At 35.4% G+C, this 26150-nt stretch overlaps 1 protein-coding gene across 2 annotated transcripts in view; it reads right to left on the bottom strand.

The window, feature by feature from the left end:
- The window catches only part of LOC138713143 (proton-coupled amino acid transporter-like protein pathetic), a 255417-nt gene that overhangs the window by 56084 nt on the left and 173183 nt on the right, over positions 1 to 26150 (bottom strand). Inside the window, exon 1 of one of the 2 annotated variants that reach the window (XM_069844961.1) lies at positions 11545 to 12238. The exons of the other annotated variant lie outside the window; for it this stretch is intronic. Coding sequence (XP_069701062.1) covers positions 11545 to 11562 — 18 coding nt within the window. The 5' untranslated portion in view covers positions 11563 to 12238. Of the gene's footprint in view, positions 1 to 11544; positions 12239 to 26150 lie in introns of those variants that run through there. 2 annotated transcript variants of the gene reach the window in all.

The following is a 26150-nucleotide window of genomic DNA, read 5'->3' as shown; positions in this document are numbered from 1 at the left end:
TGCATTTAGATTGGCAACAGGCCATGACTGTTTGGCCAAACACCTGCATAGAATTGGAATATATCAGTCCCCTAACTGCCCATTGTGCAACTCAAACCAAGAAATGGTGTGCTTCAGTGGCTGACCATGATAATATCTTTGAAAAATATTGGAGTGCAAGAGGTCAAATGACTTTATTGTCAAACGCCTGGCAATAGAAAACAACAACAATTCTGTGATATTAATGTTTATGATGATTTCGGTAGTTGTGGTGAAGACGGTGCTGATTATGTTTAGCTGATTATGAAAGATATGCGGAGTGCTATTCTTATAATAAAATAAAATAATTATGAAATAAAAAACAGTTTCCAATCTTGATTACCTTGTGGACATAACAGATAAGTAAAAGCATGTTCCGTCTACTTTATTCTTGAGAAAGAGAAAATAGTACATTATGCAACGAGCCTATAATAGTAGTAATTAAGACGCGAGTATGTTTGTTTATGAAACGAGCGCAACGAGTTTCATAATTTTCATACGAGCGTCTTAATTACCATTATAGGCAAGTTTCATACGACTTTTTATGCTCGACCATATTTGTAACTTGAAATTATTCATAAGTATTCATGTTATGGTTATATAAGTGAAGAGCGGAACTGACCTTCTAAATTGTGAGATGTGCGCAGACGCGAAAGTATTGATTTATTCCGAGGAACGAATGTCATTGACCTTGATATAATCTAGAGAATAACATGAACATTAATCTTGATATAACCTGGAAATTGATTTAGAATTGAAAAACGAGATGACAAATTGAATTTATTTGAATATTATTTACAATTAACGCTAATTATTATAGTAACAAAACATAATCTTCTGCGACAGTATTGGATTTCCAGCCTCCGTGACGTTTCGCTTGTTGTCTTTCGATTCCATATCCGAGAATAATCGATACTTGCGGTTTTATAATACTACAATGGTGATTTCTCATTGGCTGAACAACTGAACTATAATGAATAGGTGTACTTTAATGAAGTGCATTAAAGGGCTACTACCAGGTGTATAATTACTACATTTCGGCATGGTCGAGCATAAAGTATCTTAGAGTTCAGGAACGGAACTCGCCATTGCTCATTCTTCTTCCGAGTTAAGACGACATACAATGAAAGTAATAAAACGCTACCTTTTTTAGCTAAGCTAATCTTTTAACGACATCATAGTTTCACAGTAAATATTGACAAAACTTTGAATACAATAGTGTGAGTGACGGGGCGTTTCAGGAAATAGTTTGCTGTTATCTGAGTAGACAAAGATAAGGGAAAAATGGCGCCTAAAGCAAGGACTATCACAACAAAGGCAATGTTTCCACAAGACTTTCGGGTACCTAAGAATCACGAGAGTTTGCATACGCTGTTTATTATGTCATGGAATTCTGTGAATTTAAATAAAGAGTAGAAATTCAGGGAAGTAAAATTTCATCATCGACATCAAAAAGCTCAACTTAACGGAAACCAGCTGCCCAAAGCAAAGCTCCTATAATAGTACATTATGCAACGAGCCTATAATGGTAGTAATTAAGACGCGAGTATGTTTGTTTATGAAACGAGCGCAAGCGAGTTTCATAATTTTCATAAGAGCGTCTTAATTACCATTATAGTCAAGTTTCATACGACTTTTTATGCTCGACCATATTTCTAACTTGAAATTATTCATAAGTATTCATGTTATTCTTATCTGACTGAGGAGCGAAACTGACCTTGTGTAATAGCTCGTAAATTGTGAGATGTGGGCAGAAGCGAAAGTATTGATTTTTTCCGAGAAACAAATGTCGACATTGACCTTCATATAATCTAGAGAGTAAAATAAACATTAATCTTGATATAACCTTGAAATTGAATTAGACATTGAAAAACGAGATGACAAATTGAATTTATTTGAATATTATTTACAATTAACGCTAATTATTATAGTAACAGAGCTGACTATTTCAAATATAGGTGATTTATTGATTTATTGTTGTCTTTCGTTTGCATATCCGAGAATAATCGACACTTACGTTTTCATATTGCTACAATAGTATTTTCTGATTGGTGGAACACCTGAACTTTAATGAGGTCCATTAAAGGGGTGCTACCAGGTGTAGGTGTCGGTATGGTCGACATAAAGTAAATTATATCATTGTGAAAACATTAGTAAAATATTAGCAAATTTGAAACATTTATAAAGCATTGTAAAAGGTGTAATTTATAAAGAATTACTGTGTTGCATTGTTTGTATGTATCTGAAGTCTGATTAGTGTAACATGTAGCTAATCGGCGATGTATGCAATGGAGGGGGAAAGGGACTGGCCACCCTACTCCATTATCTCCTGGGCTATGTCATAAGCGTTGTTTTTTGGTATCACTTGTGAGGTTCAGACCTATCTTCGGTAAACAACAATTGTGTTACGAAACATTATCTCTGAGTTTGTAGCGGAAATGGGGACCATAGGTTTTCACCCGGTTAGAGACTGGAAGGTCCGGGGTTCGATCCCAGGTGGTGACAGGATTTTTTCTCGTTGCCAAACTTTCAGAACGGCCCCGAGGTTCACTCAGCCTCCTATAAAATTGAGTACCGGGTCTTTCCCGGGGGTAAAAGGCGGTCAGAGCGTGGTGCCGACCACACCACCTCATTCTAGTGCCGGGGTCATGGAAAGCATGGGGCTCTACCTCCATGCCCCCCAAGTGCCTTCATGGCATGTTACGGGGATACCTTTACCTTTTACCTTTTTTTAGAGGAAAAATAACGATAGGCTATACAGGGTGATTCACGAGGAGTTACCGGCACTTATGGAGCATATTACCAAAGTCATTTTGAGCAAAAAATGTCGTATAAACATGGGCCTTATTTTCAATATTTTCATAGTTACACTAATTTCAAGCTTTTGTAAAATATACTTTTTTTCTTTAGTTTTAAAGGTAAAAGAATATTACAGATAAAGAATGAAATATTCAAGAGTATCATTTCTTTAATTAGCTAGTATTCTGAAGCTAAAAAAGTGTTGTAAATTCCATAGTTGCTTCGTATATATATTTTTTTTTTCGATTTTCAACTACAAAATTACATTTTTCTTACGCTTTTAACACAATTTATTATTACAAATCACTCCACTTTTGTAAATTCTCCAAGACTGTATTTATTAGGATGCATAATTAAACTGAAAATAATCAGGTTCCTAAAATCTTATGATTTCTAGCAATTATTGTGATAAGTGCGTAAGAATTATGTAACTTTTAGTCAAAAATAAAAAAAACCAAACAAAGCAATTATCAACACATTTTTACCTTCACTAGCCAATTAAAAAAATGATATTTCTCAATAATTTATTCTCTGTTTGTAATATTCTTTTACCTTTAAAAGTAAAGAAAAAATGGCTACTAGTAGATTGAACATCGGCGTAGCTCAGTAGTTAGAGCGCTTGGTACGTAGAACCAAGGACCCGGGTTCGACCCCCGGCGCCGGGGCGAATTTTTCTCCTTTAATAACCAATGAATTCTGTAGGACCGAAAATTAATCTTTACGTAAAGAAAAAAAAAAAAAAGGTATTTTACTAACATCTTCAAATTAGTGTAACTCTGAAAATATTGAGATTAGGACAAATGTTTATATGACCTTTTTTGCTCAGAATGTCTTCGGAAATAAGTTGCGTAAGTGACGATAACTCCTCGTGGATAACCATCTATAGGGTAAAAGCAAGACATGTTGACAAAGAAGAGAATATACAATCAAAAGCTTATAAAAAAGAGACAATATATTATACTCTTCACTACTGACATTTTCAACATCCTCACTAACATTTTCAAAGTCCCCCATCAATATACCTAGGAAAATAACCACGTGAATTTGAAACAGAAGCATTTTCACGTGTCTCTGTATTGTATGCAACGTTATTTATGGCAACTTACTGCAAAAATTTCGCAAAATCACGACGAACAGCAAGCATTTCGCAAAATAAAACACGCTACACCCTTATCTACCAGTAGTTGCTTCACCTACACAGCAGAGTCTTATCTTTTACGCTGTCTCATTTAAAATATATTCCGCGACTACAAACGTCACAATATGGCTCTTGTAACGCAATTACTCCTGCCACTTAAACTAAGCACATTATTTGATTTTCTACGACGTAAATACACAAAACCATTACCTACACACTTTATCTTCTGACTGTTATGATACGATTTATTTACGAGAATGAAATAATAAAAAATGAAAGTAAACAATTACGAACATGTGGCGCAACAATGACTCACTGTCTGTATTCATCCGCCGACGCCATCATTCAAGATGGAATAAATGTTCTTACATCTGTCGACAGATGGCAGTTGAGCGCCTTCTGTTTACTTTTGGTATTACAATAATCCTTTAACTTCTAAGATAAAAATCTATAGCTCGTTTGTTAGATAAAAAAAAATAATGGCACGTTTATACAAATACGACTGTAAAAAATCTGTAATAGCATTAAATAAACTATTAATTGTATTTCACTACTCAAGAAAATAACATTTCTGAAACCGTATTTAATTCGTAGATGCGTACATCAATCAGACTTAATTTTTCTAAACGTGAATACATCATACATGACTTACTTACTTACTTACTGGCTTTTAAGGAACCCGGAGGTTCATTGCCGCCCTCACATAAGCCCGCCATTGGTCCCTATCCTGAGCAAGATTAATCCAGTCTCTATCATCATATCCCACCTCCCTCAAATCCATTTTAATATTATCTTCCCATCTACGTCTTGGCCTCCCCAAAAGTCTTTTTCCCTCCGACCTCCCAACTAACACTCTATATACATTTCTGGATTCGCCCATACGTCCTTCATGTCCTGCCCATCTCAAACGTCTGGATTTTATGTTCCTAATTATGTCAGGTGAAGAATACAATGCGTGCAGTTCTGTGTTGTGTAACTTTCTCCATTCTCCTGTAACTTCATCCCTCTTAGCCCCAAATATTTTCCTAAGAACCTTATTCTCAAACACCCTTAACCTATGTTCCTCTCTCAAAGTGAGAGTCCAAGTTTCACAACCATACAAAACAACCGGTAATATAACTGTTTTATAAATTCTAACTTTCAGATTTTTTGACAGCAGACTAGATGACAAAAGTTTCTCAACCGAATAATAACACGCATTTCCCATATTTATTCTGCGTTTAATTTCCTCCCGAGTGTCATTTATATTTGTTACTGTTGCTCCAAGATATTTGAATTTTTCCACCTCTTCGAAGGATAAGTCTCCAATTTTTAAAGTTCCATTTCGTACAATATTCTGGTCACGAGACATAATCATATACTTAGTCTTTTCGGGATTTACTTTCAACCCTATCGCTTTACTTGCTTCAACTAGAATTTCCGCGTTTTCCCTAATCGTTTGTGGATTTTCTCCTAACATATTCACGTCATCCGCATAGACAAGAAGCTATGTAACTCCAAACCCTGTCTGTTATCCTGAACTTTCCTAATGGCATATTCTAGAGCGAAGTTAAAAAATAAAGGTGATAGTGCATCCCCGTGCTTTATCCCGCAGTGAATTGGAAAAGCATCATATAGAAACTGGCCTATACTGGACATCATACATGACACTAAATAAAAATTACTTTTTAATAGGAAATGACACTAGGTTCGATTCACATTAAAACGGAAGGTTTATACTTCTGATTAAAGGAGAAGTTAAGTTAAAATTACGCATGTATTTCCTTGCTCCGTCTTAACTCTACAGCTATGCTACCTGACTTTGTAATATATTCATAGAATAGTTTCCGCCTTATGATAACTTGGCAATACAAACACGATTAAGTGGGAAAAGTAGCTTTCTATACCGAAGTGAAATTATGCTTCCTTGTGTGCGTATCAAATCACGAAGTCAAACAGTTGACAGTGCTAAGTAGAAACCAGACATCACACTCAAACCTTATTCACTTTGATTAGAAACTTCGTAGCTTCATCCTTAGGAGAGTGTCTTTAGTAATTCCTGAGATAATAAATCACTAAATAAGCAAATTGAAAAGTAACGCAATACGAGATACGCCAATCACTCTACCCTTGAAAAAAAGTGCAGCAATTCATCAGATAAAGAAATATTTATTTTAGACTAGCTGTATCCGTGCGCTCCGCTGCACCCGTTAGAAATAAATATAAAGTAATTACATAATTAAAATAGGACATTTGATGCAGGGAACATTCGTGTTTGATAGAAGGATAATCGTTTATTATGTTACTTAATTTAAATTGTATTAAAAAAATTAAAATGCGATCATTTTGATCCAGAGACCACTCATTTGGTCATAAAAATTATTTTAGGAAATACAGGAAACGAATGCCTATCATGTTTTCTGTGCATAAGAAGCTATTTTAATCTTACCTGTCCTCGATTCACTCAGAAGTTACTGTAATAACATTATAGCATTATGTCCATCTAGAGAAACTACACTTTCCAATGGTGAATTAATAATTAATTATACAAATCGGTTAATTTACTTCATACAAACACAGAAGCATTCTCTGTAGGCTACCGTATGTTTCATAACTTTCGATTGTTGTTGTCCAAGGCCCCTTATAGAGGAAGTCATTTGTTTTTTATTTCATTACACCGCCTTAGATGGCGTTGTTATTGTAATTTTGAAACTCGTGTATCTCATTAAATATCAGCCCTATAAAAATTTTGCATGGAATAAAACTTATCGGAAATTATTTTTAAAGAAACCTTTGCTATGTAATATTTTTCACGAAAATTAATAATAAGGGAGATATTTCGATTTATTTAATTCAAGCCCCCTTATAACCCCCCTTTTAAATAAAATATTTTGAAAGACATATAGCCTAAATTCTAAGTTACAAGGAACATAATTTATATTCCAATTTTCATATAAATCGGTCCAGCCATTATCGCGTGAAAAGGTAACAAACATACAGACAGACAGACAGACATGCATACAAACAAAAATTTCAAAAAAGCGATTTTCGGTTTCAGGGCCGTTAATTATATGTGTTAGGACCAATTATTTTTGGAAAATCGAAAATTACCAGAAAAATTTCGGCTACAGATTTATTATTAGGAACTTATAGATTATGACTGACCTGATATAAAAGTTTTTATAAAAATCGGAACAAAAGTGACATTTTTACTAAAATGACGGGACGGCCGAGACGGGCAGGGCATAGTTGCGCCACACGGTCAGATAAAATGCAGCACATAAAAAAGGGTCCCTGTTTTGTGGGCATAGTTGCGCCCCGTTCCCATCTGGTAGAGAAAAAGGCATGTCATAGTTGCTCCCCGTTCTCTTCAGGTAGAGAAAAGGGCATGGCATAGTTGCGCCCCGATGAAAAAGGTAGAGAAAAATACACTACGGAAACTCGAGCCTCGTAATCAACCAACCTTATTGATTTCTTATTCGATTTATATTCATTATCGATACCGTTAAAATGAACACCATGAAGTTGGCAGTATTTTATTAACTGTTTTCCTACTGTTTATGCAGTGATTATCGATAGCCTACCGTTAAAATGAACACCATGAAGTTGGCAGTACTTTATTAACTGTTTTTCTACTGTTTATGCAGAGATTATCAATAGCCTACCGTTAAAATGAACACCATGAATTTGGCAGTACTTTATTAACTGACATATTCAAATGAGTGAGGCGTTGGAATATGGGGCCTTAGCAGTCTTGACATTTTATTAGTGATTTTCACACCGTCTGTGGCGTATAGTGAGGTTAATTTAAAATGAATGTTAAGTTTAGTGAAAAGGGTGAAGCGTTAATAATTGATAATGGTTCTAAGTTTCAATTTTCGAAACCCTGTACCGTAGGGTTAAGATATCGATGTAGAAACAAAAAATGCAGTTCATTTATTGTGTGTGATCAATAAAAAAGTGTTATTTTAAATAGCAAAATTGATCATACACTAGGCCTACCTGATTTCAATGCAGCTATCGCTGTAATATTTTTAAGTAATTTATTTATTTTATGACAATCACTTTCGTGTGTACTATGCCCATCGGGGCGCAACTATGCCATGTCCCATCTGCTACCTGATTTCTTCGGGGCGCAACTATGCCATGTCCCTTCTGCTACTTGATTTCTTCGGGGCGCAACTATGCCATGTCCCTTCTGCTACCTGATTTCTTCGGGGCGCAACTATGCCATATCCCTTCTGCTACCTGATTTCTTCGGGGCGCAACTATGCCATGTCTATCCTGCTACCTGATTTCTTCGGGGCGCAACTATGCCATGTCCCTTCTGCTACCTGATTTCTTCGGGGCGCAACTATGCCATGTCCATCCTGCTACCTGATTTCTTCGGGGCGCAACTATGCCATGTCCATCCTGCTACCTGATTTCTTCGGGGAGCAACTATGCCATGTCCCTTCTGCTACCTGATTTCTTCGGGGCGCAACTATGCCATGTCCATCCTGCTACCTGATCTCTTCGGGGCGCAACTATGTCATGTCCATCCTGCTACCTGATCTCTTCGGGGCGCAACTATGTCATGTCCATCCTGCTACCTGATTTCTTCGGGGCGCAACTATGCCATGCCTAGGCCTCCCAATTGACCGCGGGGCGCAACTATGCCATACCGGCCGAGACATAGGATTATAACGGTACTGTATTGTTCAAAATAGTGCGTATGGTCAGCCTAATTTTATTGAAGGCTGGGGTTTCTTTATTCACTCTGCTTACACCTACTATTACAACATTAATAACACTGCTCTACTATCACATATTATTACCATTTCTGAACAATCTCTCTCGTCAAAGAGATAAAGAAAAGTTAGCTAATATATCAGAATGTCAACTTTCTCTAAGAAATGTTGATAAGTTATTGGACGTTGGTAGGGGCGAAGCTGACCTACAACGGCTCAATTCACAAATCAACGACTTCAAAGTCTTATAAAAGGAAGCGAAAAAAATGTAAGTTAATCATCGTATACTGCTCATAGACATGTTTTTTTCTTTCTTTTCTATAAAGCATTCCACATCAATAAATTAGTAATATACGTTACAAGAGCGGTATGTTGATGTTCTCGGAAATTAAAAAAGCTCAACTACGTTTCGCTTTTTCAATCTTTTCCTCGAACATGAAAACAAACATACCGCTCGTGTATCGTACATTATTTTGTGCGAAGATCGTTTATTACATACTTGAAAGACGAATTTCTAATTAGTTGCAATGAAATCTCCATCTTGGTTTCAATTTAATGACGCCAACTTCGGAACACCAAAATATCTTTCTTGCTGTAAAATGTTTTCTGTGTTTACTATACTCCAGCAGGCCGTGATATACGTCTGTCTTTTTTTCCCCCAGTCTATAAATGCGAACTTAAAACAAACGGTAAGGTTATGTAATGATTTATTTTTCATTTTAATATTTTAACAATATTATTTATATAACATATTGCAGTAATAACATCGGCATCTGGAATCTCGTTGATTTTTTCACGGCTTCCTTAATGTTACTTGTATCAGGAATGCAATAAGTTTCGTGGAGTAGTAGACTTTACTTAATTTTTGCAAATATTTAAAAACAATAATTAACATTGCAATTTAGGTGAAATTGCAGTGGTGAGTTTTCAATTTATAATTATTACTATATTAAACATCTCTAAAAATAATATGTTAAAAGCCTAAAGCAGTAAAATGAATGTCGCGCTTAAGCGGTAAGAAGAGGGAAATTGTTATGTGTGTTACGTTGGGAATGCTGAATGTGGTATTTCACACTTATCGCGTATTGGTTCTGTGCGGAAAACAAGCAAATACGCACGATCTCGCACAAAAGCATTAGTTTTATGGGCCTTGCCTAGTAGAAGCTTTTTGGTATGAAGACGTTTCTATAGCAACTGGTCATTTGATGCTCAATGCTTTTTTCTTAACGTGGAATACTCTATACTTTGCTTAACCTCCCGTTTTATCCGATTTACACACCATTGCGAGTAAGAAAATTGAGATTCATCTGATCGTATACTAGACATCTCACAAATGAAAACCTCCGCAGACATGGGTTCGACTTGACCACCGCAGAGACATCACAGTACAATGACAAGACAAAGGACAAACAACTAGTTCTGTAGATGGAAAATAAATTTCTTCCATTGCTCAAACCGTGATTCGAACCTCGGACAGCTTCGTTGGGGAAACGCGCGCTATTAACAGAGCCGTTCCACTTTCACTAATATTGATACATTTAAAAATATATTTGCTAAAACGTGTCTGTTCAACTTTTTTGTTTGAACAACATTTCTTTTGCCTTCACATTTGTCTCTAATGTAACAATTTATAAGAATATCTTAAAGTATAGATTGCAATATTTTTTTTTCCATACCCGTTATAATTTTAGCATAACAATATTAGAAGCAAAGAATTTATCTTCGAGTTTAACACCTCGATTTTCACATCTCTATAGAAATTTAATGAATGCGTAAATTATTTCTAGACAAGTGACATAGAAAATTAACGTTACATGTGATAATTTATGCCTGGTAGTCGAACATCAAAAAATAAAATTTCTTAATAATATATCAATTTCATTATAAATAGTTCTCAACTTTACAGGTGTTAAGCTAAAAAATTGACTAGTACAACGAACCATAAGCATTAATGAAATTTTCTTTCCCCGAAATACAAAAAATTACACAAAAATCGTTCTTCATTTCCGAATCTAACAGTTCTACGTTTACTATATACATCTATATAAGTATAGTACAATAATAACGTAAAATATTTCCAGAGTAGTGTCACATAAAACTAAATTCATAAAATATTTAGTACTTAGAAATCGCCAATTAAAATGTAACATTTCTTATGAATATATTTATTTATGGTCAGGTTCTTAATTTTAATGACGTGAATTAAAATAAGCGATATTACGGACTGGTACAACGAACCGTAAAATATCTTAAATTTTGTTCTATATAAATTTATAAAGCCCACAAAAACTTCATTTAGTCACCAAATTCACGGCATTTTAGTAACATAAACCAGGAATAGATTTTCGAGACTATAAGAATCTAAGAAAAGTGTAAAAAAAAACACACACAGCTTAGAACGTAAATTAATTTGATTTATATGTAAATTTACATGCATTAATAGTTTACCGAAATTAATTTTTTAAAATAAATACATTACTTTTAATTGAAAGATATTTTAGCGTTACAGGTGTCACTCAATAGTTATTTATGGTGGACTAGTACGATGAACCTTACATAAAAATAATAATATAAATTATTTCATGAAAATTCACAAAAACACACTAAAATTTCCTGTAAACAATTCTAGTTCAAGCTTAATTTCATTAAATTTACAGTACTTACAAAAATGACGATGGGTATCGATAATTTCGTGGAAATAAATATTTCATCGTGTAACTGGCACGAAAGTTAAAGGGATATTACAGAACTTAAAAAAAAACATAATTTAAATAACACACAATCACAGCTCTTGGTTGATGAAAACACAGCCTCTTTTGATATTCATAGACACGATCTTGAATTTCGTACTCACAGATACAGCAGCGTAATCCCACTTACCACTTCTAGAGAGAACATTGTTAGCACGTCTTAACGCCTTGACTTCCACGCCTGAAATGCCGTCTCACTGAAATACTCGTCGCTACCTGTATGGACTTGATTACGTCATCACACACAGTGACGCGCGCACGTGGGGGGCGGTGAAGGGGCTTATCAACAAATTTAGTATAGTAATCAAAGAATAAAATAGTGGCGGTACCTTGCACCACTCGAAGACACGAGATGTTTCCATTTTAAAAATAATCTTACAAGGTTACTATGACGACTGATTTCCTTATCTTTAGTCTTGCTTTCTCCACGATTGCCACGTGTCTGTGGCCTATTGTTGCCCATAGAGATATTAATTATCATTTGTTGATAAACATGCTAACTCTGAAAATGTTAATATTGATGTAAGTTTACAATCTTCATCAAGTTTGTAAAAGCTTTCGACAGTAATAAACAAGCTTTCTCCTGTTACACAAAATTCACAGATAACGTTTATTCCTACAATTAAGGTGTAAAAAAAGGATAAGATGTATACATCAAGACCTATTCGGCAACGTTGTTGAGGTACAATGACTTGAAAGTTAAAATTGGAACTATTGTGGATGAAACCAAAGAACGAGAATTTTTCTCAAAATTTTCATTTAAAACATGCTACAAGGTGACATATTCAACATTCACAATCATAAACTAGTGCTGATCATACACGCCTAGGGAGAGACCCGATTTATTTTCTGAGGTACAGTCCCGGGCAGCTTACTTCATACCCTAAGAGTGAAACCTAACCATTTTCCCCCCTAATTATGTATAGAATTATAGGATAGGGTAGCTCATTTAAATCCAATTTTAATCCACTTTATTTATTACAGAAGAAAATAATTAAAATATGTCTTCATAAACCTATTGATTTTCCATCTCAAAATTTGTTTTTAGACTTTAATGTACTTAACGTAAGACAAATTTATTATATTTTATTAATAAAATTCATACATAAAAATCGAAATAATTTTGAATTGTATTCTCATAGTTATGAAACAAAAGGCACGAGTTCTTTAAGATTGTTTGAACCAAAATGCAACACTGTTACAGTATTTAATCATAGTAGTAATTTAGGTCCAAGAATATATAACAAATTTATATTTAAATATCCTAATCTTGTCAATTCTAATAGTTCTAGTATTAAATTTAAAAAGTTATGTATGGATTTTATAAAAATTGAAAAATTGTAAATTTAAATTTATATACTATAATTGCATAGTAGACATAAGACAAATTGTATTGTACAATTATTAATTTCAATTCAGGAATCCGCTCCTGAGCACGAGTTCTACTCTTTCAGGGGCGAGCTAAAGTTTTTCTGTATATATAATATTTTATGTTACAATTATTAGCAAAATAATAAATAAATAAATATGCTAGTGGATTATGATGATTTTCTAGTTTCCAGGTTGAATTTTCTTTTGCCAACTTCGTTTCGAATTTCATTGCTGACAAATACTACAAATGGTAGTGATTTTGTAACTCTTATGTTGGCATCTGAGACAAAGGTTGTCGGTACTGGAGTTCCATGGAATTAAATTTGTACTAGATTTCTGAGCCGGTTACTGGAAGCTAGTGAAATTTGAACATAGTAATAATTAATTAATATCAGTATTAATATTAATACATGATAGTTATTTCATGTGTTGCGTTGTGGTTAGAATTCAAGACTATAGGCAGACAGGCCTAAATGTTGTCCTGTGATGTCTCTGCGATGGTTCTGTGTCATGAATAAAATCGTTTTCTCATGATTGTGGTGGTGTTTAAATCGGGTAAAAGAGGAAAGTTAAGCAGTTTAAAGAGGAAAGTAAGAATAATTCTAAATTTCTTCATTTAATGTAACAAAGTTAATAGTTTTTTTTTATTTATTTTATATATTTTGTAAAAATATCTATAACATTAAACAAAATCCTTCTCTTTCTTTGTTGTTTTTTCTTTCTTTCTTACTTCCTTTCCTATTTTCCATCTTTCTTTAATTTTATATTCTTTTTTTTTCTTATTTTCTCTCATTCCTGTTTTCTTTCTCTCCTGTTTTTCTCTTCTATTTTCTTTCATTCTTTCTTTCTTACTTATTTTTTGTTCTTTCCTCACTACCTTTCGTTATTTTCTTTATTTCTCTATTTTCTTTCTTTGTTTCTTTTTCTCTCATTTTCTTCTTTCTTTCTTAATTTCTCTCTTTCCTGTTTTCTTTCTCTCGTGTTTTTTCAATTTCCTTTCTTCCTTTCTTTCTTTATTAATTTCTTTCTTAATTTTTTGTTTGATTATCATTATTTTTTATTATTTTCTTTCTTTCTTTCCTCCTTTCTTTCTTTCTTTCCTTCTTTCTTTCCTTCTTCTTTCCTTTATTTCTTTCCTTCTTTCTTTCTTTCTTTCCTTCTCTCTTTCTTTCTTTCTTTCTTTCCTTCTTTCTTTTTTCCTTCTTTCTTTCTTTCTTTCTTTCCTTCTTTCTTTCTTTCTTTCTTTCCTTCTTTCTTTTTTTTCCTTCCTTCTTTCTTTCTTTCTTTCCTTCTTTTCTTCTTTCTTTCTTTCCTCCTTTCTTTTTTTCTCCTTCTTTCTTTCTTTCTTTGTTTGCTTCCTTCTTTCTTTCCTTCTTTCTTTTTTTCCTTCCTTCTTTCTTTCCTTCTTTCTTTTTTCCTTCCTTCTTTCTTTCTTTCTTTAATTTTTTCCTTCTTCTCTTCTTTCTTTCTTTCTTTCTTTCCTACCGACTTATATTTCAAAGCGTGTAGGGAAGAGTAAGTAGCTACGAACCAACACTTGACAACTACACATTGCGGACTTCCCTGACCGTGTGGTTAGCACGGCGCAGAGCCACCCCTAAGACAACATGAAACAACACATGATAGGGGACAAACATCCAGTCCCATGGACAGAAGGTAAATCTCCTCCATTTTCCACGCGAGGTATCGAACCGCGGACCCCTCGGTTGGGAAGAGAACATGCTCTCCTCATACAGCAGACAGAGCAGCGAACCTTTATATATTATAGTTCATAAAAATGTTAAAATTAATAGCCTAAGTAAAAAATAAAAAAATTGTGAAAATGTCTACCGAAATATATATATATATATATATATATATATATATATATATATATATATATATATATATATATATAAAAGAAGCTACTATGACTCAATTAAGTTTTTCTAATTCTCCATTTTCATTGGTTATTGATAGAGAAAAATTCGCTCCGACGCCGGGGATCGAACCCGGGACTCCAAGTTCTACGCACTTCATCAATAACCAATGATAACCATAACAGATAATTCTGTAAGACCAAAAAATTAATCTTTAAGTAGATCTCTATTATCACTTAAAACAGAAGCGGTGAAGGTTTAAGACACTTGCGAAATTGACTTCTGGTCAGTCAGATTATTGAAATCGACCTCCGAGCAACGCCTTCTCAGCAGTGCCAAAATAGTTATGCTAATGACTCTACCACCACGCCCCCCTACACGCCTCCATGCCGCAAAACAAGTTCTTCATATCTCCACAGGTCCGAGTTCCTAGTCACAGTACAGTGAATGTAAGCTAGAGGCATTGCCATGATGACCTCTCGTACTAATGGTGTCAACCGAACTCTTTAGAAATCATTTTCTAAAGAAGCTAGTCACTGCGCATGCTCACGTTCTTAAGTGGCAAGGTAAAGGAGTGATCCAGCTCTCTGACTCCGCGGAACTGGATAATACCGGTTTTAAGCGTATCGGACACCTGTACACTTGATAAATCAACTGGTCTTCAAGACATGAGAAGGTTATACAACTCAGATAAAACACAAAATAAATAACTCTGCAAGTCGTTTAACATTTAACTGGGGAAGTAACTAAGCTGCAAAACAGTCTAGCTAGAGCCATATCTAGTAGGCCTATTTTTCACTAGAACTAATCTTTCAGGGTCGTCTAGAAGTAGATAATACTAAGCATTTCTTATCGCATGTTTCAGCGTTGTTTGAACTAAGAAATTTTTAACTTCAAAAAGACAAACTTAGTGAGGGGATAAGGATAAAGTTTATCTAAATTTTATGAATTTTCATGAGAAATGCCGTTAGTCGTTTATGTAATTCTAATGCATCGGTTTTTCACGTTGAACATTCTTGTTCAAATAATGAGGAATTTAAATGAAATTTTGGGATTTGAAGCGTTTTTGTGGACGATTTTTCGGAGTACTTCTCCTAGTTGTTATTATGCCAATTTTTCAATCCGATATCACCATGACAACCAACAGAATACTACGATTATCTTAAGTTTGCAGACGCACTTATTCTTCAAAATTCGAGGTTGATGCAGTAGGCACGCATGATGATCGCACGAAAATGGTTTCCTTATCTGAAAGAGAGCGATTTTGACGTGAATCATTCTCCACGCTCAGGAAGACTGTCCGACTTCGCTGAAGATCGTTTAACACTCACATTTGTACAGGCGAAAGCATAATTTTCTAGTATAAAAAAGACATAGATTAACTTACTCAAGTATAGCTTGAATTGCTTTTCATTTATTTCATTTTCCATAGCAACCATAGGGAAACAATTGAAAACACAAGTTTCTGTGGAAATAAATCCAGCTATTCTTTAAATAAAACTGGGTTATTATTTTCTATAAACTTATTTCTCAACTAGCCGTACCCGTGCGCTCCGCTGCACCCGTTAGAAATAAATATAAAGTAATTACATAATTAAAATAGGACATTTGATCCAGGGAACATTCGTGTTTGATAGAAGGATAAATCGTTTAATATGTTACTTAATTTAAATTGTATTTAAAATATTAAAATGCGATCATTTTGATCCAGAGACCACTCATTTGGTGCAATGACAATTCCTTTAACATGTTTCTTAATTGTTATTACCAATTATTTTTGTAAAAGCGAAAATTAACAGAAAAATTTTGGCTATAGATTTATTATTATATTATATTATATTATATTATATTATATTATATTATATTATATTATATTATATTATATTATATTATATTATATTATATTATGTAAAAAGTGTGTTGATAACGGATGTACTCGAATTAGAAAGTTTTTAATTTGTTGTGGGAGCTCTTGAATCTCAGGAGGAACAACTTCTACAACAGCGCAACATAATCTGCTTGGCTCATTACCCTTTTTTTTTGCATTGCATTTATTGCATATGTATTTTATGTATTTTAACACGATTCAATTGAGCATAGTTAAAATTTGGATTATAAAATAATGCATTGCTAAGCTAACGAACTATTACTGCATACTAAATCAATACACTCTCGTTGTTCGTTACTTCTCTGAGATAAAAATGAATATGTTCATAAACATTATTTTAAGAAATACAGGAAATGAATATACAGAATAACCTATCAACTTTTCTGTGCATAAGAAGCTATTTTAATCTTACCTGTCCTCAATTCACCCACAAGTTACTGTAATAACATTATAGCATTATGTCCATCCAGAGAAACTACACTTTCCAATGATGAAATAATAATTAATTATACAAATCGGTTAATTTAGCTTCCGATATTACTTCATACAAGCACACAAACATTGTCTGTAGGCTATGTTTCACAGCTTTCGATTGTTGTATTCAAGGCCCCTTATAGACGAAGTCATTTGTTTTTTATTTCAATACACCGCCTTGGATGGCAGTTATTTTAATTTTAAAACTCATTTATCTCATTAAATATCAGTCCTATCAAAATTTTTAAAGGAATAAAACTTATCGAAAATTATGTTTAAAGAAACTTTTGTTATGTAACATTTTTCATAAAAATCAATAATAAGCGAGATATTTCGATTTATTTAATTCAGGCCCCCTTATAACCCCCATTTTGAATAATGTATTTTGAATGCCATATAGCCTAAAATCTAAGTTACAACGAACTTAATTTATATTCCAATTTTCATCGAAATCCGTTCAGCCATTATCGCGTGAAAAGGTAACAAGCATACAGACAGACAGACAGACATACAAACAAAAATTTCAAAAAGCGATTTTCGGTTTCAGGGTGGTTAATTATATATGTTAGGACCAATTATTTTTGGAAAATCGAAAATTACCAGAAAAATTTCGGCTACAGATTTATTATCAGTTTAGATAAAGTTAGAACACTCTCAAATCTTTCTTGGCTTTTGAAAAACCATATATGTACATGACATAGTCAGTAAGATTTACTGATGATATGGAGTTCATAGCAGAAGACGAGACGAGGGATATGCTACTGGAGCTAAATGACAGGTGTGAGCAGTATGGGATGAAGGTAAATGCAAACAAGACGAAGATAATAGTTATAGGAAGAATAATGAAGAAGGTATACGTGTGAATTCGAAATGAGAAAGTAGAATAAGTGGACAGCTTCAAATACTTGGGGTGTACTACAAGCAGTAACATGAGCTGCTGTCAGGAAGTCAAAAGGAGGAAAGCAATCGCAAAGGAAGCTTTTAATATAAAAGAAGGAAGAAAGAACTAAAGAAGAGACTAGTGAAGTGCTTTGTGTGGAGTGTGGCATTGTAGGAAGGGGCAGAAACATGGAAATTACGACGAAGTGAGGAGAAGCGAATAGAAGCATTTGAAATGTGGATATGGAGAAGAATGGAGCGTGTGAAATGGACACAGAGAATAAGAAATGAAGCTATGCAAGGAAGAGTGGATGAAGAAAGAATAATGCTGAAATTGATCAGGAAGAGAATAAGAAATTGGTTGAGTCACTGACTGAGAAGAAACTGCCTACTTAAAGATGCACTAAAAGAGATTGTGAACGGGAGAAAGTTCTCGGCAGAAGAAGATATCAAATGATAGACAACATTAAGATATATGGATCATATGCCGAGACAACTCGTAAGATAAAGGCAGAGAAAATGAAAGATTTTAGAATTGTGTGTTAGCAGTGGAAGACCTGTCCTTGTACAGAACACTATGTATGAATGAGACTATTAGGGTGCTATTCATAGACATTTCGCAGCACGCGCTACGAGAGTACTGAGCTAGCCTCGGCTATCCACTGGTTACTAGTACAAAATTCAAATCATATCCTATCGCTAATACTGGTTTATGAATACGAAAAACGCTGATAATCCACCGAAAACCCGCGCTAAAAATGTCTATGAATACGGCCCTAAAATACTAAATGTAGTTGAAATCAGGTTATAAATGATGATGTTAATAATAATAATAATAATAATAATAATAATTATTATTATTATTATTATTATTATTATTACTGTTATTATTACTGAGTAAAATTTGCTATGTTAACAGGCGAAGAATTTGTTGCAATACCGTCTTTATTTATGCCACCACAAATTTAATCCATTTTGATCTAAAAGGACTTGAACTCTGGATTCTGACGTGGAAAGCCGAAGCTGTAGACGTTCGCCTAACGCAGTGCCTTCCGTTGTCACCCCGTTATGGGCGCGAAAACCCTCGATGGTGACAGAATCTGATTGGACATTCCCTGAGCATTTTCATATTCACATGCACCACAATGTCCACTGCTGCCAACCCAGGGAGACAAGCGCCCTCGTTAGGGACTTATTAATCGAACGCATGTGTTGACTGAGTCACATGGCTGGCGTCGCTGCAATTTGGCACGATGTGTCTGCCCCCATTCACGTCGATCCCGACCTACATTAAACAATGCAGTCCAGGTGCAGTATTATGTAGGGCATAATGCGAACATTATGCCTGATTAATTATGGACGTTCCTCATTAATTTGTCTATACAGCCATCTATCCAATCCATCCATCACCAGATCCATCTATCTTTCGATCCAGCTTTCCATTACTAGATGGATGAGCTGCTGGAACCTATTCCACAAAGGTATGGTGTTGTACATTACAAATTACTGATGGAAGATGTTGTAAAGTATGGAGTTGTATCTTTCTGCTCTACGAAAGAATTAAAGTGTGTTGTACATTATCAAAGAATCTCTATTAGTGACATCATATCAATAAACATACTACGTCATAACATGAAGCAGCTGGTTATCTCCTTATTTCATTCATGGAATTAGGTTATGTTTGTATCTTTAAGGTAGGTTATACAGCAAAGATTAGTAGATTCCAGGAATTTTATAACTCTGCAATGTTATTTATTTTAGTTTACTTCTTTAATAATGGAAAGTCCATACCTATGGAGTAACGGCTAGAGCGTCTGACCGCGAAACCAGGTGGCCTGGGTTCCATTCCCGGTCGGGGCAAGTTAATTGGTTTTTTCCGGGGTTTTCCCTCAATCCAATATGAGCAAATGCTGGGTAACTTTCGGTGCTGGACCCCAGACTCATTTCACCAGCGTTATCACCTTCATCTCATTCAGACGCTAAATAACCTTAGATGTTGATAAAGCGTCGTAAAATAACATACTAAAAAAATAAATAATGGAAAATGTACTTCCTTATGGTGAACGAGAGAAAAGTTTGCGGCAAAAAAATATATAAGATGACTGATAAATGAATTTGGTAACCCTGCAATGTTAAATAATGCAAATTTTACTTCCTTATGGTGAAAGGGAGAAAGGTTCGCGGCAGAAGAATATATCAGATGAAATATAGATGAATTTGGTAACCCTGCAATGTTAAATAATGCAAATTTTACTTCCTTATGGTGAAAGGGAGAAAGATTGGCGGCAGAAGAATATATCAGATGAAAGATAGATGAATTTGGTAACCCTGCAATGTTAAACAATGCAAATTTTACTTCCTTATGGTGAAAGGGAGAAAGGTTCGCGGCAGAAGAATATATCAGATGAAAGATAGATGAATTTGGTAACCCTGCAATGTTAAATAATGCAAATTTTACTTCCTTATGGTGAAAGATAGATGAATTTGGTAACCCTGCAATGTTAAATAATGCAAATTTTACTTCCTTATGGTGAAAGGGAGAAAGGTTGGCGGCAGAAGAATATATCAGATGAAAGATAGATGAATTTGGTAACCCTGCAATGTTAAATAATGCAAATTTTACTTCCTTATGGTGAAAGATAGATGAATTTGGTAACCCTGCAATGTTAAATAATGCAAATTTTACTTCCTTATGGTGAAAGGGAGAAAGGTTGGCGGCAGAAGAATATATCAGATGAAAGATAGATGAATTTGGTAACCCTGCAATGTTAAATAATGCAAATTTTACTTCCTTATGGTGAAAGGCAGAAAGGTTCGCGGCAGAAGAATATATCAGATGATAGATAGATGAATTTGGTAACCCTGCAATGTTCTTTATTTTAGTTTACTTCTTTAATAATGGAAAATTTATTTCCTTATGGTGAACGAGAGAAAAGTTCGCGGCAGAAGAATATATCAGATGATAGATAGATGAATTTTGTAACCCTGCAATGTTCTTTATTTGAGTTTACTTCTTTAATAATGAAAAATTTAGTTCCTTATTATTGTCATATCCTTCCGCGATTCTCGCATAATGCTTCTTGACAGTTTACCATATTAGCCGACAGATGCCACTAATAACGATTTCACCCCAGACGAAATTACAAACACTGCATTATTATTGAAATGTTGTCAAAAGAGATTAAATAATTTACAAAAAAATACTATTCCGTAAGGTTTACCATCTTGGCATAAAAGCGAACATTTATCAAACTTCTGTACAAATTTTAATGGTATTCCTGTTATTGCTCAATTTTAGTATCCATAATCCTTGAGCGACGAAGTGATTACTTTCTTACTAGCTATTGCTACCCGATCTTAAGTAGATGGCAGTTTCGAGAATAGACATCATAAAGTTATCTTTATTCCCGTTGCATTATGCGCGTTGATAAAGCATATTACTTATGCATTCATCCTCGAACAACGGGTGGGAAAATTTATACATATATAATTACCTCTCCAGGAGTATTACGACCAAAATAATGGCTATGCGTGTTGCATCAGTATGTAAAACACACGTTAAAGATCTTTGAAATAAATTATAATAAGCTTCCGCGTGCGAAGTGGACTCTGCGGTCGGGTGTTCGAATCCCACTTCAGGCGCCGATTTTCCTCAATTGTCACTGTGATGTTCCTTGTTAAGAGAAGGGTCAGATTTGCGCTGAAATGCTTAGATGTTCCATGTATCGCGCGGTAAGTGTCCTCGTACTGCTACAGTGGTGTCGAACTCTGGGATTGAACTAGAAACAGATAACCCCCCTCTAGTAATGCCGACAGGACAGCTGCACTCCTTGGCATTGTGCACAATGCGGCGAAGTATTGTGTTTCAATGTATTTTTATTGCAACGAAGAGATTACTTACTTACAAATGGCTTTTAAGGAACCCGAAGGTTCATTGCCGCCCTCACATAAGCCCGCCATCGGTCCCTATCCTGTGCAAGATTAATCCAGTCTCTATCATCATATCCCACCTCCCTCAAATTCATTTTAATATTATCCTCCCATCTACGTCTCGGCCTCCCCAAAGGTCTTTTTCCCTCCGGTCTCCCAACTAACACTCTATATGCATTTCTGGATTCGCCCATACGTGCTACATGCCCTGCCCATCTCAAACGTCTGGATTTAATGTTCCTAATTATGTCAGGTGAAGAATACAATGCGTGCAGTTCTGCGACGAAGAGATTATCTGTATTAATTTCTCAATAATGAAGATCGATTGGCTTCTTATCTAAAAAAAGTCACTTAACACAAATACATAAATTATACAAATCCGAGTGATTATACAAAGTATGCAACTCATCTTTATGTCAATATTAACGGCCCTTCCAGGGAACTGCGTCAACACTTCATATGAAGGGTTCAGAGCCATAGTGGGCTAAGCGCCATTTATTAAAAATGGAGAAAGCAAGGGTTAAAGTTCAGTGAATACCACAGTTTAAGGGGAGAGGATGGTATTTTTTGGTGAAAATGAGTAAATTTTCAAAAAAGAATATTTAAAATACCCTGTGATATGTGGAATGTATAGCATAACATTTTGTGGGTATTTGTGCCCTGATCGGATGTTGAGTCGCCATTTTTAAACTTCGTGCGTTATGGATTTTAAAATCACTCGCCCACTTTTATTGTTGTTTCCGGTAAATTAAATTTTCAAAAACAATTTTTTTTTTCTTTAAAATGCCCTTTGATATGTGTGGAATGCATTGCATAATATTTTGTTGGTATCTGTGCCCTTATCGGATCTTGAGACGTCATTTTTAAACTTCCTGCGTTATGGATTTTTAAATGACACGCCCGCTTTTGTCGGTTTCGAGTAACTTCATTTTTTTCGCTACATTGCCAGACAAAAATGGTTATTATTTCTGAACTATTAAAGATACATGCATGAAATTTAGAACACACATTCTTTAGACTATTAGGAAACCTTTTTCTGTAATAGAATTTTGTTAATTGATTTCATTTAAAACACGTCCGTTTGTTTGCAAGAAAGGAAATCAGAAAATTGTTATTAAATTTTAATTGTTTATTTTACAAACGTAGAGACTAATATCAAACTTCTGTTACAGACAGTTTGTAGAACATCCGTTTGCAAATACATTGCAAAAAAACTGTTTGAATCTATCTTTAAAAACGGTTTAGATATATCGGTTTTAGTACAATCCTGCATTGGGTATACTTTTTTTCAAATTTGGGCCCCCAAATAATATTTTTTTTTCAAAATATTTTTATTTGGTTGAGTTGCCACAGCTATGAGCTCTCTACATACAAAAAAATTAATATTTTACACCAAATAGGAAAAAAGTTTAAAAAAATACCAACCTCTCTCCTTAATGAAGATTGACATATCATTTAGTTTTAATGTGTATACTTTATACTAATTTCTATAGGTTTCCATTGAATTATGATAATAACTTAATTTTAACCCTTGTTTTCTACGTCTTCAGTACATGGCGCTTGGCCCACTATGGTTCTGAACCCTTCATATACAAATCCATCGCTTAGGGATTTTCGTTCACCTTGCGAGGGATCTAATAATGTTCTTAAAGTCCCTTAGTAAATGTGGCATTGCTCTTAATTGTGTTGATATCGTGATAAAATTATCGCTATGTCTGCAAAGATGTTCGCTGCCAGTAAGCTGCAGTCGTCGGATTAAATCCAGAAGAGGTCATGAATGCTGTTCCTTGTCGATGAAACACTGCACTTTGTCACAGGGAGCAGTTTTGTGTCGACTTCATGCAATATTCGTGTAGTGTAGTGTAGAAGCAAAGAATGCAAAAGGTGAACTAGGAGATAAACTTCATTAGCAAGCCATGGAGTTATGGTCAGTAAAAATATACGATTCCAACCTCGATAGATCTTTTAAGCAAATATTTTAACACTTTACTACCGTGTGAGCATCTGGTAACTTTACACTTTAGGATATTCAATGACACGTCGAGCCACATGGCTTGTAAGACCGCATTCTGAGTTACTTTAAGAACCAGCCAGCAGTAGCCATTACATTTTAATATAGGCATTAAACTCAAAACGTACTTTGCTGATTCAAATAACGACGGCAATTAAACGTTTTATAGCACTTTTAACATTGCATTAGGTTTCAATCATTTTCTATACATCATGGAACTTTTATGAAAGAGCCCAAGTCGTAGCCGGCAGGAGCTGAAGTCAGGGCTGGCGTAGAATTAGACTCAGGACTGCAGTAGGAGTTGGAATCAGCCGGAGCAGGAAACAGAATCGGAGTCGGAGCTAAAATCGGAGTGGGAGTCCGAGAACAATCGGAGACAGAGTCGGAGGATAATGGGAGACAGAGTCGGAGAACAATGAGAAGCAATATCGGAGGATAATCAGAGACAGACGGAGGACAATCTGAGACAGAGGTGGAAGATAATCGGTGACAGAGACGGAGAACAATCTGAGACAGGGACGGAGGATAATCAGAGACAGTCGGAGGATAATCGGACACAGTGTCGGAGGATAATCGGAAATCAATCGGAGACGGCGTCGGAGGTCAATCAGAGACGGAGTCTGAGTCGGAGGATTATTGGAGACACAGTGGGAGGATAATCGAAGACACAATCGGATACAGAGTCGGAGGGCAATCCGAGACAGTCGGAAGATAATCGGAGAGAGTCGGAGGACAATCGGAGACGGAATCGGAGGGCAATCGGAGACAGTCGGAGGAAAATCGGAGACAATCGAGGAACTATCGGAGACAGAATCTGAGGATAATCGGAGACGGAGTCGGAGGACAATCGGAGACAAAGTCGGAGAATAATCGGAGGCAGAGTCGGAGGATAATCGGAGGCAGAGTCGAAAGATATTCGGAGACAGTTGGAATGAAAGACGGAGTAGAAGTTAGAGTGTTAGACAGCCGAAGTAGGAATCGGAGTCTAATGCAGAGATGTCGGAGACATAGCTGGATTTGGAGACAGAGTTGGAGTGAAAGCCGGAGAAGAAATTAGGGTTGGAGACAGCCGGAGTCGGAGCCAGAGTGGGAGTCAGAGACAGAGCCGGGTGTCCAGTGGCACTTATTAAGAAAATTACGTATACAAGGTTAATTTATAAAAAGTATGTAATTTGTCGTATACTACTTGGGCACTTATTATGCAGGCTGTAATAATTGGAGAGATTTCTCATATTAGAGAAAAATTACTACGTAAAAAATGCGACTACATCACAGAATATCTAATCTAATTCACTCAAATGTGCGTATACTTTTCGCCTCATCCATTATTAACTGTTTTCGGTTACCGTTAGCAACAATAATAAAATAGATAATATGCGAGGCAATGCATTGATTGAAACTATTTAACAGTATAATTCTTCATTACAAAACTCCTAGATAAAATATTGTAGGTGGGTGTCATGGATCACGAAATAGAGAAACATGAAGTATTGACGCCAAACTTCGATTTGGGAGAAAGGGCAGAAGGTAAATAACATAACAAATCTTAATTGTGTTGTGGGTCGTGCGAGGGAAGAGTTAAAATCTTGTTTTCCTTTTCAGGTCTGTAAGGGTCAGTTGTTAGCAAAGTGTCGCTTTTTCAAAGAAACATAACGGTGTCCCAAATAAGCACATAGAGTATTTCGTACCCAAAACCCTTGCAACTGCAAGGTCACTGATCTGTGTAACTAGATTTACGGCTGCAGAACATCTTTCAAAGCAGCACAGTTGTTATTGTTATCGTATACCCGCCAGAGCGAAAGGATTTTGAAGGTAAAGAAAGCGAAAAGAAATTATGCGAGACTTGAGTACGTCAGGGGTCGGTAAACATTTCAGCCACTGGAGTGATGAAATACTGGGTGTTCAGTTCAAAATGTGTCTTGGCTCGCTGTATGCCGTCATGTGGCTAGTTGATGAGCCTAGAGAATTCAATCTTCCTACACTTCCGCAGCTCAGGTGTATAACCTAAGAGGCAGAGAAGATGGCTAGCAAGTACGGCGTTCATTCTAAAGAGTACGTACCGATACGTACGGTAACGCCGGTAGTGGCAGGAATGTGAACTGTTTGGAAATACATACTGTCGGGATATGGGGAGAGGGTTAAGACGATTACTTACGTATTTGTTGACATTAACTTCGACGGTCAACATGGACACGGAGCATTTGATTTGTGTTGTGGAATGTTACCGTACGCAACCGATGATAACAAATACCCTGCGTACGACTTGCCGGCGCAAAACACAGTTCGAAAGAGGTTATGGTAGCACACAGACCGTACAGACCGCC

The sequence above is a fragment of the Periplaneta americana genome, chromosome 14 (genome assembly GCF_040183065.1).
Source record: "Periplaneta americana isolate PAMFEO1 chromosome 14, P.americana_PAMFEO1_priV1, whole genome shotgun sequence".
Lineage (NCBI taxonomy): Eukaryota > Metazoa > Arthropoda > Insecta > Blattodea > Blattidae > Periplaneta > Periplaneta americana.
This window is presented reverse-complemented; position numbering and strand designations above follow the sequence as displayed.